The sequence below is a fragment of the Leptonychotes weddellii genome, chromosome 5, assembly GCF_054177405.1.
Source record: "Leptonychotes weddellii isolate Sample4059 chromosome 5, ASM5417740v2, whole genome shotgun sequence".
Taxonomy (NCBI): Eukaryota; Metazoa; Chordata; class Mammalia; order Carnivora; family Phocidae; genus Leptonychotes; species Leptonychotes weddellii.
In genome coordinates, this window is record NC_138373.1 from 99,348,864 (window position 1) to 99,363,527 (window position 14,664).

Here is a 14,664-nt window from a genome sequence, read left to right on the forward strand (position 1 = left end):
ATGGTGGCAGCGGAGTCCTCTGCTGGACTTCCATTAGGACACCATATCAGAACGTAGAGCAGATTTCCAGAAACGATGTCCACAGAGATGCCTGGTTAGCTGACCTATGTTTTCATCTTCCTCCAACCCAACTTCCTTCTGACCACCCCCCAAATGTGTACATCGTTGGCGTTCTAATAAGTGGTCCTGCCTACTCCACTCTCTTCTCCTGGCCTTTCAGGAGGCTACATGCTTTACACCAACCACATCACCGAACCCCAAGCTGGAGAGCTTCCTGTGAAATGACCCGCAAACCCTGGCTACAAAATCGTCATGTCAGAGAATGGCCCAGATCACTTTTTAAAAAAAGACATTGGTCCTACTCTTCTAACTTAAGAAACACAGGACCCAAGAGTTGCAAGAACCTGCTGAGGACATGGCTGGGGCTGAGAGCTTGGCGGGCCGATTTTTCCCACCTGCCTCCCACCTACCTCCTCTGACTCATGCTATCTTTTCTTTCTGTTTCATGTACTAATTCTCTACTACAGTTTCTCAAGAGAGCCACTGGGGCCCAACTCTGGTTATTACTATTTAAAATTCATGTTACAAATGATGCTCGTGATGCTGTACTTGTAGTTTTGAAATGGGGTCATTGGCAAAGGGGGTGCTGGCTGTTGGTGGGTGACAACGTGGGTTAGGGCAGATGACTGTGGTACACGGTCCCATACGGCGTGCAGCCCGATTCCAGCAGTCTGTCTGATTCACAAGCACAGAGCTTTCGGAAAGTTAGGGCTGGTTGGGGTCCAGTGTATTGATGTATTTTTATTAGACTCAATTGAAAGTTTTGAAAGGATGAATAAATTGCTTTCCTATTTGCTTCATCTGCTATTACAGACTGTGCCCAACAGATGTCACATAAGAAATTCAAATTACGTCTTCAAATGGAGCATAACTTTAGTCATGAATAATTCAGGAGAATAACCAAAAACCAGAATAATATTTGAGAGACATTTCTTTCATGGGATTGAGAGTGTTAGCGGAAAAATACTCACCTATTTATTTGACCATTTTCTACTTCAGTGAAATCATTGGAATCGTTGCTAACGTTATCATCCTCTGGCACTGTCATATTCTGCAACTCTGTTAATTCAAGTCCACTTTTGAAATGCATCATGTTTACAAAGTATCCGTAGTCAAAAAATTAGTCCAAATTCTGCTCTGAGTGTATTACAAATGGATAGCAGCAAAAATATAAGCTTGACACCCCTAGAACACAACACAACGAAAAATAATTAAACATAGGACTATCACCATCAATGAAAGATAAACTATTACAAGTAAACAAAGAGTTAACTTACTGATAACTTATCCATCTTGCCATCCAATGCATTAGGGCGATCTTTGTACATCAAGTGATAGAGGCTTATCTCTAAATTTTATGCCTGTTTTAAATCTCCCTCCATTTTAACTACAAAATGAGTCTTGTCCCATCATCGTGTGCATGTTAATAGGAATACCATGTCAACTGCGGGCAATATAGATGCCTTTTATGAAACAGTGTGTTTAAATTGAAAGTGATGCCGTTATTTTAATGCATCCGATCACAGGGCACACTTAGAATGTGTACAGACTACACAGACACAAAAGCACCGCGGATTTAGCAATCCCAGTTTAATAAAAATGCGAAGCCTCAATAAACGGCATCATGACAGATCAACCGCGCAACCTGGAGGTCAAGCAGCAAAGGACAAATCTGTGGTTTGAAATTTAGCAAACACTTTATCCATCAACTGCAAGAGATTAAATCAATCTCTTCAATGAAATCACTCTATGTCAGGGAATTAGGGAATTAAAAACTCATACTCGGGGGATTTAGGTTAATCCACCTAAAACTATATTTCCTCTCCAGAAACGAAAGACTTGCAGAGTTCATAGTCTCCCCGACGCGGATGACTGGGACTTAGATTTCAATGGTATGTAAGGGGGGGAAAGAGTTTCAGACACACAGCATCACAAATTAAGAAGCAGGTGGTGACCAAAACGAGCTAGACACAACTTGAAAAGCAAGGCCTGTGTCAGGACAGGAGCCCGAACAGGGTCAGCTCGGGTGAGGGGATGGGGACCACGGAATGAAGTAGAACGCCAATAAGTTTTTATTTTTACCGCCAATGGCAAACCCCTCTGGATGGCATTTTGTCTGATCCTGAATTCCATAAGCTGACTATAGCCTGGTGAAGAGTCAAAACTCTAATGTGCCAGCTAAGCAACCTAGGAAATCCCAAGAAGCATTGTGCTAATTGATACAATTTTCAGGACACATAGACAGTACCTTAGAATGATAATTTTTTAGAACTTTTCTTCTTCTCTTTCCCACAACCAGGCCACACAGTATTCCTCTTTGTTCATATAGACTCCTATCTAGCATGAAACTCCCCTGGTTCCAGGATCCTTTACAACTTCCAACAGGGAGACTCCCCCAGTGCTGGGGACCCCTAGTGCCTGTCCTCCCCCTGTGCCTGTCCTCTTGAGTCTGGACCCCCAAATGAGGGGATGGGGAAAAACCTAAAAACCAGGCATGGATGGGAAATCCTGGAGAAAAAGCCAATTACAGAACATTTTAAACCTGCGGCCCTGGGTGTGCTAGAGACTGCCCCCGCCGTCTGGGGCCAGGTTAAATGGATCCTGAAGTGGGGGCCTGGAGCTTCCTACACACCCCCAGAGAGAGGGGGGCATCTCTGTCCCCTGCTGGTGAAGACACTCTCACTGAGCACTGGGGAAGATGGGCTTTAAAAAAAAAAGAAAGAAAGAAAATACTTCCTAATACCTCAGGTTCTGGGAGCCTCACCTTCCTGCCAGGCAGGGCCTCTCCTGGAGGGCAGGAAGCCAGGGCCAGGAGAGTCAAGCGCCCCGTCTCCCAGGCAAAGGCAAACCTGGTGGCTCAGGGCTGATTCTTCTAGCCAGGGTGAGAGTGCTAGCAACCAGGCCATCTCTAACTGTTCTCAGTGCCTTCACACAGCAGAAGGGTTTACAACCTGTCTTTACTGGACAAAAGTTGCAGGGCACTAACACGTATTCTTACTTGTTGGCCGCCTTAATGAAAGCTGCCCAGATGGGCTAGACTGGGTAATTTCCAGCAGTCTTGCCACACTGGCTCTCTCGCTTCATCACAGTCTGAAGTGATACGACGGGGCTGGTGGGAAGGTGAGTCAGTGGATGGTGTTTGCAGTTTGGGCTGAGTCCTTTCCTCTCTACAGACTGGTAGGAAATAGGACACTAGACAAAAATTTTCTGAGGAGAGGAAAGGCTGACTCATAATAGATCTGGAATCTACTGTTTGAATCTGAACTTTCGTATCAATATATGTGTGTGTGTGTGTGTGTGCGCAAATAACATACATATATGGTCATTTACATAAATGGACAAAAAGGCAAAAGCATAAAAAGAACAGAGGACGTCCTGGCCACTAAAATTATGTCAGTATTAGGCAAATAACAGCACTAAGTTAATCACACAGAAAAAATGTTTTTTGCTTTGGCTTAAACAGGAAAGTTTTTTTCATAGTTCAGGAGACTAGAAATCCAAGAGCAAGGAGTCAGCAAGTTTTGTTTCTTCGGAGGCCTTGTGGATGGCTCTTCCTTCTCTCTGTGTCCTCATGTGGTTTTGCTGCTGTGTCCTAATATCCCCCCTTTTTTTTTAGAATACATTTTTATTGTTATGAAATAACCTTTCTGAAATCTAATTCATTCTTGGAAATGAAAACTGCAGGATGGGGTAAGTTAACAAAGTTAGTGACACCTCTCACCAAAGCTGAGGCCACACTTAGAAATTCCTCTCTATTCAATTCATCATCTATTTATTGAGGTTCAATAATGAGGGATTTCAAAGTTTAAAAAGTCAAATTTGGGAATCTGAGGCAGCTTCATAGGAAAGTCACATCTGGACCAGTCCTTGAGAAAGAAATTTTTTTTCTTATTCTATAACTAATACATACTCACCATAGAATCATTAGAACAGACCTTGTATAAAAGATCCCACCACCCCAAACTGGGCCACTGTTAGACTCTGATGTATTTCCTCTCCTCTTTTCTTCATTATCCTTTCCTTCTTTTTCTTTCTCCCTCTCTGCTCCCTCTTTCTTCCTCTCTCTTTTTTTTAACATTGGCACTTTAGACTGTTTTTAACCTACTCTTCTTCATGTAGCATTACATGATAAGCATTTTGGAGAACAGAAATGTTTTTTAAAAACATATTAGCTCCTTATTAATAAATAATACAAGCTTTGTAGAAAAATTAGAAAATATATGTTTGCAAATGAAGGGGGACACAAGTAAACAGAAAAAAATCACCTGTTATGTCAGCACACAGAGATGATCGCTGTATATATATATATGTATATACTGATAGATATCCTGGAGTATGACCTTTGACCTTCCAGGGCCTTTCTATGCACATAGATATAGTGCCTGGCACACAGTAGGCACTCAATAAATATCTGTAGAATGAAAAGAGTGAGTACAAATAAAAAACAGGTATGCGGTTACAAAAATGGAAATCATACCATAGAGTTTCTAACACGTATTTTTTTGCTTAACAAGATACGATCTCCTATCCTGAGTTACGTCGAGATAGTAAACGCGGGTCTACACAATCGCTGCAAATGCTTGTTTATCTGCTGGACTGTGCCATAAACTGACACCCAACCCTTTACTTCTGGACAGTCACCCTGCTTGGCAGATGAGAAACTGATGGGTGGAGATGGGGCCTGAGCTGAGACTTCTCAGTGAAGGAGAACATGGTCAACGGCATGGGCAGGAAGTGCAGGTTGAGTTCAAGAAGCAAAGGATGACACCTTCACTGAAATAAGAGGCCATTATCAGAGAATACAATTAATGAAAAGGCCTAACAGGGTCATTGTGTGAAGATCTTGATGTTAGCCCAACCATAATTACAATCTCTCAACATTTATAATGGGTTACAAATTAAAGTTTTATCGGCACAGAACATAACTTTGGTCCTTTACCACAATCTTGTGAGGTCCTCTTAAGCAAGCATTATCTTGGTATGCTGATTGGTACATTTTATTTACCAAGAGTACCAACATAAAGACTTAAGTCTCTACTATTCATAGTGTTATATATCAAAGGAGAAGATACAGAGAAACTCATCTAGCCTTACATTGCTTACACCCTATTTAAGCAAGCAAGACCATCCCATATAAAGTGACAGTATACCATAAAATATCTGCATGATAGAGACCCAACTATATGGCAGAACAAAGAATAAATCCAGAAAGATTTCAGAGATATACATACATACAGATGTACAGAAGGCAGGCAGGCAAGCAGGCAGGAGGGAAGGAAGGAAGGAAACAAAAAATGGGGCCTGGAGCAATCAGCTAAGGTTTTACAAAGTTAGGACTTGAACTATGTCTAAAAACAGGTAGATTTAGACCAGGGGATTGGGAAGGCATCACTTGTATTGGGAATAGCACAGGCCTTGCATGACCATTCAAATGAACCTAGCTAGAGCAGAGGGAGCAAGGTACATGTTCTTGAGTAGTTTTACAGCTTTGGTTTTTACAGCTTTGGTAAACGCTGATTAGAAGACTGTAGGGGGGCACGCCTGGGTGGCTCAGTCGGTTAAGCATCCGACTCTTGACCTCAGCTCAGGTCTTGATTTCAGGGTCATGAGTTCAAGCTCTGCACTGGGCTCCATGCTGGGCATAGAACCTACTTAGAAAAACACATAAAAAAATAAAATAAAATACCGTAGAGGGAAAGCCAAACCAAAGAATATATTGTAACTTAAACAATGTCAAAAATCACTTTTTGGGATAAATACAATTTCAATTGCTAATATACTTCAGAGTGGATTGGCCTGCTCAGTATTTGTTCCTACTTGTTAGTCCAGTTCTGTAGAAGATGGAAAGTCGAGAGCTACATTTCCCATTTGCAGCTAGGGTTCTAGGTATGATTTAGATTCCACCAATTGGAGAGCGGGGGTAGGGGGCAAGGCATCCATTTTGCTGGTACAGTTCTAGCCGGTGCAGCAGATGGCTCTGGTACCAACAACTGGTACCAACAATGGATTCCCGATCATCAGATTTGGCTCAAATGATGTGTTCCTGGAGCATGCAGTTGAGACAGTGAGAAACTGGCTTCCTGGTTCCCTGGCTTCAGGATGGAGGCACAAGTAGCAGTTCCCTTAGCAGACAAGTTTAAGTGGTGGTATCCCAGTAATTATTCCTAGAGGCCCAGCCTAGGGCCTGCCCTGCCATCTCTTCTGACAATTTTATAGGCACTTAATTGCCTGTATTAAATCCCTTTCACTTAACATACACAGAAAGATCTCTGTTACATGCAACTAAACCCTAACTGATATTCGTCATTTTATTTTCCCCCCTTTTAAATTTACTATGGGAAATTTTAAACATATATACAAGTAGACAGAATCAAATGAGCCCCCATGAACCAACTTCAACAATGATCAATTCAGGCCAGTCTTGTTGAAGTTTAACCCCCACCATCACAGAGAATTATTTTAAAGCAGATCCCAGATATCCTATCACCTATAAATATTTCAGCACTTATCTCTGAAAAAAACACTTTTATAAAACAATACCACCAGATCACTATCAAACCTAAGAAAATAGCAGTAATGCCTTCCTATCAATAATATCCAGTCACACACACTTAATTTTAAAATTGTTATGAATCACTATTGGTTTTCTTTTCTGTAAAACTAATAAGATTAAACCTTTCCTAGCTCAACGGCTGAGAATCAATTATGGTAGCTACGTCAGTAGTTCTGAGAAAGTGTTAGGCCTAAGGCCAATGATGGTCCTATTCTTCCTGCCATCTCCACCCATAACTGAGCCGGTTTACCCATTTGAGATCCTTGGATCACCTGGCTCCTAGATGGTAATAATATGAATCTATGAGCTGCTTTTCTGTATTTCAAAAGGCCTCAAACAGGCCAAATAGGTTGACTAAAATGTCAGGTATCCTTGCTTTGGGCTAGATTGCATTAACTTGGTGTGATGATCCTAAATTCTGACTGGCAATTTTATATTTCTTTGAGTAATAAAACCAGGAAATAAATTAATATATTAAAGTTGTAGTAAACACTCATTAAACAGTATACTTACAATCTGGATATTGCATCACATATAAATTACACTTCACCTAAAACAAAAGCTAGTGTATAGAATGCAACTGACTTCTGTGCATTGATTTTATATCCTGCGACTCTGCTTTTGGTGGGGTCTTTCGGGTTTTCTATATAGAGTACCATGTCATCTGCAAAGAGTGAGAGTTTGACTTCTTCTTTGCTGATTTGGATGCCTTTTATTTCTTTTTATTGTCTGATTGCTGAGCTAGGACTTCCAGTACTATGTTGAACAACAGTGGTGACCGTGGACATCCCTGTTGTGTTCCTAACCTTAGGGGAAAAGCTCTCAGTTTTTCCCCATTGAGGATGATATTCTCTCTGGGTTTTTCACATACAGCTTTTATGATATGGAGGTATGTTCCCTCTATCCCTACACTGCAGGGAGTTTTTATCAAGAAAGGATGCTGTATTTTGTCAAATGCTTTTTCTGCATCTATTGAGAGGATCACATGGTTCTTGTCCTTTCTTTTATTAATGTGATGTATCATATTGATTGACTTGCGAATGCTGAACCACCCTTGCAGCCCAGGAATAAATCCCACTTGGTCGTGGTGAATAATCCTTTTAATATACCGTTGGATCCTATTAGCTAGTATCTTGGTGAGAATTTTGGCATCCATGTTCATCAGGGATATTGGTCTGTAATTCTCCTTTTTGGTGGGGTCTTTGTCTGGTTTGGGGATCAAGATAATGCTGGCCTCATAGAATGAGTTTGGAAGTTTTCCTTCCATTTCTATTTTTTGAAACAGCTTCAGAAGAAGTATTCATTCTTCTTTAAATATTTGGTAGAATTCCACTGGGAGGCCATCTGGCCCTGGACTCGCTTGCTGGGAGATTTTTGATTCCTGCTTCAATTTCTTTGCTGGTTATAGGTCTGTTCAGGTTTTCTATTTCATCCTGTTTCAGTTTTGGTACTTTACATGTTTCTATGAATGCATCCATTCCTTCCAGATTGTCTAATTTGTTGGTATATAATTGCTCATAATATTCTCTTATAATTGTTTGTATTTCTGCATGTTTGTTGTGAACTCTCCTCTTTCATTCATAATTTTATTTATTTGGTTCCTTTCTCTTTTTGATAAGTCTGGCGAGGGGGTTATTGATCTTATTAATTCTTTCAAAGAACCAGCTCCTATTTTCGTTGACCTGTTCTACTGTTGGTTTGTTTGTTTTAATTTCTATATTATTGATTTCCACTCTGATCCGTATTATTTCTCTTCTCCTGCTGTTCTTGTTCCTGCTCCTTTAGGTGTAAGGTTAGGTTGTGTATTTAAGACTTTTCTTGTTTCTTGAGAAAGGCTATACACTGTATTGCTATGTACTACCTGACAACCCAGCAATTGCACTACTAGCTATTTCTCCAAAGGATACAAACACAGTGATTCGAAGGGGCACCTGCACCCCAATGTTTTTAGCAGTAATGTCCACAATAGCCAAACTATGGAAAGAGTCCAGATGTCCATCGACAGATGAATGGATAAAGATGAATGGATAAAGATGATGTAGTGTGTGTGTGTACACACACACACACACACACACACACACACACACACACACACCATGGAATATTACTCAGCCATCAAAAAGAATGAAATCTTGCCATTTGCAACCATTGGATGGAACCAGAGGGTATTATGCTTCGTGAAATAAGTCAGTCAGAGAAAGACAAATACCGTATGATTTCACTGATATGAGGAACTTAAGAAACGAAACAGATGAACATAGGGGAAGGGAAGAAGAGATAAAATAAGATGAAAAGAGAGGGAGGCAAACCATAAGAGAGTCTTAACTATAACAAACAAACTGAGGGTTGCTGGAGGGGAGGCGGGTGGGGGAATTGGGGCACCTGGGTGATGGGCATTTAGGAGGGCACTGTTGTAGGTGCTGCCCACGGACCCAAGTGTGAAATCTTGAGGTAATGAGCACTGGGTGTTATATGCAACTGATGAATCACTAAATTCTACCTCTGAAACTAATAATACACTATATATTAACTAAATTGAATTTAAATAAAAACTTTTTTTAAATTTTATTTTATTATGTTACGTTAATCACCATACATTACATCATTAGTTTTTGATGTAGAGTTCCATGATTCATTGTTTGCGTATAACACCCAGTGCTCCATGAAGTCTGTGCCCTCTTTAATACCCACCCCCCCACCCCCCTCCCCTCTAGAACCCTCAGTTTGTTTCTCAGAGTCCATAGTCTCTCATGGTTCGTCTCCCCCTCCGATTCCCCCCCTTCATTCTTCCCTTCCTACTATCTTTTTTGTCTTTTTTAACATATAATGTATTATTTGTTTCAGAGGTACAGGTCTGTGATTCATCAGTTTTTAAAAACCCAAAAGCTTAAAATTGATACTCAAAATCTTTGAGAAAGATCTCTGGGAGGTGGGGAATAATAAAAGTGGCCTTTAGTATTGAAAAGCCTAGGAGCCAGTAAGCAATCTCAAATTCAGGGTGTTTTCTCTCCTCTTGTTCAAGACTCACTGGCTTAACCAAATGCAAGTTGTGGTAGCTCTGCTAGCACTCTGTATCACCACTTCCTCTCCTCGCGCTTCCCTGACTTTCGCCAATCACTCTCAGCTCGGTCTCTCGAAAGTGACTTTGTCTATAACCTTGAAATCCCACCCCCGCCCCGCACCGGCCCTTTACTGCCAGCAACCTGAACAACTTGCTCCCGTCCTCATCGCTCCCCTGAAACCATGCTCAACTGGCCAATTCTGGCTCCATCATTTGGGAGCCGTTGACCGCAGACAAGTAGGTTAACTTCTCTTTGCCTCAGTTTCTGAATCTGTAAACTGGAGATGAAGAATACCCACCTCCTACAGTCATTATCAAGATTCCTCGCTCGGGTCCGTGGGCAGCACCTACAACAGTGCCCGGCTGGGTCTCGTCGGCTCCCGCGACGACTGCTACCACGGCCTCGGCAAGGCGGGCGGCGCTTTCTCGGTTCCCATTCTCTCCAGCTCCTCCCGCGGCAGGCAGGGAGCACGGCTTCCTGACCCCCACCAGCTGGCTCCTAAGCACTGCCTCTAGGCCTCGCCCGCCAGCCGCCTTGCTTCTCCCGCCTGCAGGCTAGTGTAGGGGCCGCTCCTTCCGGCACACACTCCAGCTTCTTTCCTTTCTAAGGTTTCAAGCCTGGAGTGTCAGGTTTCATCCCACAAAGGCATCTTTCAGATTTTTTTCCCCAGTCTTTTTCACTTTATAAAACTAGCATTCCTCTGCATTATGAAATAGGATCTCCCTCACGGATACTACTTGATAATGATCAAGTCACTTAACCTGTCACATGTTTCTTCAGCTGTAAAATGAGAAGGCTGGAGGGAGAGAGGCTCTCTCAGTTTCCTTCCTGCTCAGAAAAATTTCCACAAATTCTTTTTAGACGCCAGCTGCCCACTGGACTTCTCCACGCGGATATTGGCCATTACCTCAAACTCCACATGCCTAGTTGAACACAGCACTGACCTCACGCATCAGCTTTGCTATTCCTGTTAAAGATAATGTTCCTTCTCCTCATCACTCAGACGTGGAGCCTGGGTATTGCTTTAATGCGGTTGAATATCTAATCAGTCACCAGGCCCCAGCAACATTCTTTCATATGTCCCCTCCCTAACCCTCATTCCTCTCTGCCCACAATCCTAACTCGCTTTCCCCCATGCTACCTGCCGACCCTACCTTCTCCCCCCTACAGAGTCAGGTTGTTCCTGAATATACATGTCTGGCACATTGCTCTTCTCTTCTTGCCAATCATAATTTCCCACCCAATGTCTACAGGATGAAGTCTAATCTCTGGAACCTTACAAGACAATCCCAGATTGCTCATAATTATCTCTTTAATTTGCTCTCTGATGACCTTCCTCCTGAACCTTCCATTCCTTCAATGGATCTAGTCATACAGTTTTCTGCTTTGTTCACACCATTCCTTTGGCCCTGAACACGCTCCCCTCCCCGTTCCTGTAAAGCCCATTCCTATGTAAGTACATTTCTCTCAGAGCCCAGCTTGTTTGCTTTCATGCTTTTTTTTTTTAATTTCAAACCAACCTTCTCTGTGATATCTCTCTCCAATGACCAACCCATGATTGACTATTTACCTGTCATGAATTCTTCAAGCATTTTTGTATAGATTACTCATTGGCTTATACAAGGGTTCTTATATATGTTAATAGTCTTCTTGTGTACTTATCATCCTCCGTAATTAGAATGTCAACTCCTCGAAGACAGGGGTCATAGACCTCATAGCTCCCTAGCACATGGTAGTAGCAAATACATTAACAATAATAATGATGACTAAATTTAAAAAGCAAGCTATGATCATCTGTCTGCAGACAATATATTAACGATCCTCACAAACACACTTTCTCAGGAAAACAAAATAGAAATGGGAAGATAAAGGAAGCAACATGAATAGCCTCATCTCCTTCATGAAGTGTGCCACTTACTTCCTTTTACATTTAATCTGGGCATGTGAGAATTATGTAAAAATACATTTAAAACTGTAAAGTCCTACATAAATGGAAAGTATTTATCATGAACATCACAGTCACTATGCTTGGAATGTTTAGGAATTCTTGGCATGATTTCTAAAGGTCCAGAGAAAGTGGAATTAATTAAAGCAGTGGTTGTCTACTGGGGACAATTCTGGCAATGTCTGGAGACATTTCTGACTGTCACAAATGAGGGGATGCTGCAGACTTCTAGTGGAGAGAGGTCGGGGCATGCTGTGAAACGTTATACAATGTACAGGATGGCAGTCCACAACAGTTATCTGCCTGCAAGTGTCAGCAGTGCCAAGGGAGAGAAGCCCCAGGTTAAAGGAAGCTCATCAGGGGATAAGTACCAAATATTTCTGCGTGGGGCAGGGAGATGAGCTGCTCACTTCCTGGGACAGGTGGACCCCTGCATCCTAACTTGTTCACAGTATCCTGACACCTGCACCCATTGCTCCAGAATTCCCCTTCTCTTCTGGTTCCTATGTGATCTTTCAAATGTCTGTTATCAATATGCCCAGCCTATGATGTCTGGGAATTAACCTATCCTTATTCAGATGTTTTAAAACGACTCTGATTTCTCTAAGACAGAAGATACTGATAAACTCCAGAAGTTAACGAAGTCAATCTGTAACTTTGGATATGGGACAAACTGTATAGTACATAAAAAAAAAAAAAAATCCCCTTGCTGCTTAAATAAATGAGAACAGTGAGTGTATTTGAGCAGTGTGGGTACCACAAAACTAAAAATCTTCCTCATCAACTGAAAATTCATAGATTTAAATAACTACTAAAAACACAGAGTTGAAAACAGCCTGGAACAGTTTGAGAAAATTCTTTCTTTGCACATACATGTTTTTGCTCTAATGATGTTTTTGATCAAGAACTGCTGTTGAACTAAAAATGCTGGATGGGGTTTTCTTTGTTTTTAAGGCTTAGCTAAGCTATGATAGCTAGCTCCCGACAAAATACTCAAGAAATAATGGCAATTTTAAAGCATCACAAAGTGGTGCATGTAAAGACGTTCATTTATAACAAAAAATTACCTTTGCATGGAAATAGAAAACATCATAAAACACACTATGCCCCAATATCAAATGATGTAATAATCCTTGGACAAGTTTTTCTTCCCTCTAGGCCTGTTTTCTCACCTTAAAATAGGAAATTCTGATTAACCAATGTTCTCTCAAAGATCTCCAGTTTTAAAACCCTCTGAATTTATGATTCTATCCAGTGTTTCTTAATGGATCATTTTCAGAGATAAGAAATGGGCTTGTGGACAAATCTTCTGAATAGGTGACCTAGGCTGGAAGTCCTCAGTTCTAGACCTAGACAGAGGAATCACCTCAGGAGTTTAAAAAAAAAAATAACCTAACACACAGCAGTTTCCGATTTAATTGGTCTAGGGTGGGATCAAGCACGGATAGTTTAAATGCTCTACAGGGGATTCGAATGTGCAGCAAGTCCTAATGTCTACAGATAGATGTAGACTAAGGGTTGCAAATGCAACTAGGGCCCAGGTACGTGTGACAAATGAGCAACGCAGACTGGGCGTAAGAAACTGGAGAACACATATCCCACCTATTTCAGTAGGAATAAGCCAGATCTTTCGATTTTTTTTTTTTTCCAAGAAATGCCAGAACTCGGGGCACCTGTGGCTCAGTCGGTTAAGCCTCTGCCTTTGGCTCAGGTCATGATCCCAGAGCCCCGCATCAGGCCCCTTGCTCAGCGGGGAGCCTGCTTTTCCCTCTCCTCCCTGCTTGTGCTCACTCTCTCTCACTATCTCTGTTGCTTTCTCTCTCTCAAATAAATAAATAAAATCTTAAAAAAAAAAAAAAGAACTGCCAGAAATCCAGATTTTAAGTGAGAATCAGATGTTTAAATATTGACAACTAATTCCAAACAATTTTAAAAGAAAGTGTAGGTCACACAAAATGTACCCACGGGCTTTATTTGGCTTTCTAGCCACCGGTGTGCAACCTCAACTAAACGAGTTCCATAAATCAAAGACGACTTTTTCTCTGTGCTCTGTCCTGTCTCTCCTATTCAGAGCCTCTTCCTCCCATACCTGGGTCAGAGCCTATCCCTTTCCTTCTCCTTTCCATTGTCTCTTTCTTTTCCAGTCTTCTTCATCACTCCTAAAAGATGGAAACTGAGATCCACACATTAAATCTTCATGTGGCCCCGGCTGTATCACTGGACAGGATTGTATGCCTGGGAAAATCCAGGCTGTGAATTGTAACCTAAGGCTGTGGTTCCATGATGTCAACGACTGGTTGGTTTAGTCAAATCAGGGGAAAAGTCAGTCAAGCTCACAATTCTGAATAACTTACACTTTATCAAACAACATATGGAAGTCTTCATTTAAATTCTGACTTTATTTTGTTTGCTTTAAAATCTAAGCCACTGTAATTAGAATCATCCTGGGTGTTTTTAAAAATATTCCCAAGTCTGGGCTCCACCCCACGCCAACTACATCTGAAGGTCTGGAAATGGAGTCTGGACATTGGTAGCTTTTAAAAGACCCCAAGTTGGGGGTGGCTGGGTGACTCAGTGGGCTGAGTGTCCAGCTCATGTTTTTGGCTCAGGTCGTGATCTCAAGAATCATGGGATCTGGGCTTAGTGGGGAGCCTGCTTGGATTCTCTCCCTCTGCCCCTCCCCCCACTTGCTCCTGCACGCTCTCATTCTCTCTCTCTCTCTAATAAATAAATAAATAAATCTTTAAAAAAGTAAATAAAAAAATAAAAATAAAAGACCCCAAGTGGGTCTAATGTGAAGGCAGAGTGGAGAATCACTAATCTAAACTCGTCCCCTAAACCTGTGGATTAGCAGCACATTTAACTCCAGATGATTATCATCTTGAGTACTTCTTTTAGCTTGTTCAAGGATTTCCTCAGCTCTGTTCTCATTTATCTTCAAAACTCTGTGAGTTAGGCAGCTTGGACACTATTTATTAGCATTGGACAAATGAGAAAATGAGGCATAAAAATGTTAAATGATTTGCACAAGTGCACCCAGCTAA

General features: G+C 41.5%; 1 protein-coding gene across 1 annotated transcript in view; it reads right to left on the reverse strand.

Moving 5' to 3' along the window:
* SLC38A1 (solute carrier family 38 member 1) overlaps positions 1-14,664 on the reverse strand; it is a 66,719-nt gene that overhangs the window by 48,027 nt on the left and 4,028 nt on the right. Inside the window, exons 2-3 of the mRNA XM_081820731.1 lie at positions 4,326-4,471; positions 1,032-1,245 (exon numbers count right to left, since the gene is read on the reverse strand). Coding sequence (XP_081676857.1) covers positions 1,032-1,153 — 122 coding nt within the window. The 5' untranslated portion in view covers positions 1,154-1,245; positions 4,326-4,471. The remainder of the gene's footprint in view (positions 1-1,031; positions 1,246-4,325; positions 4,472-14,664) is intronic.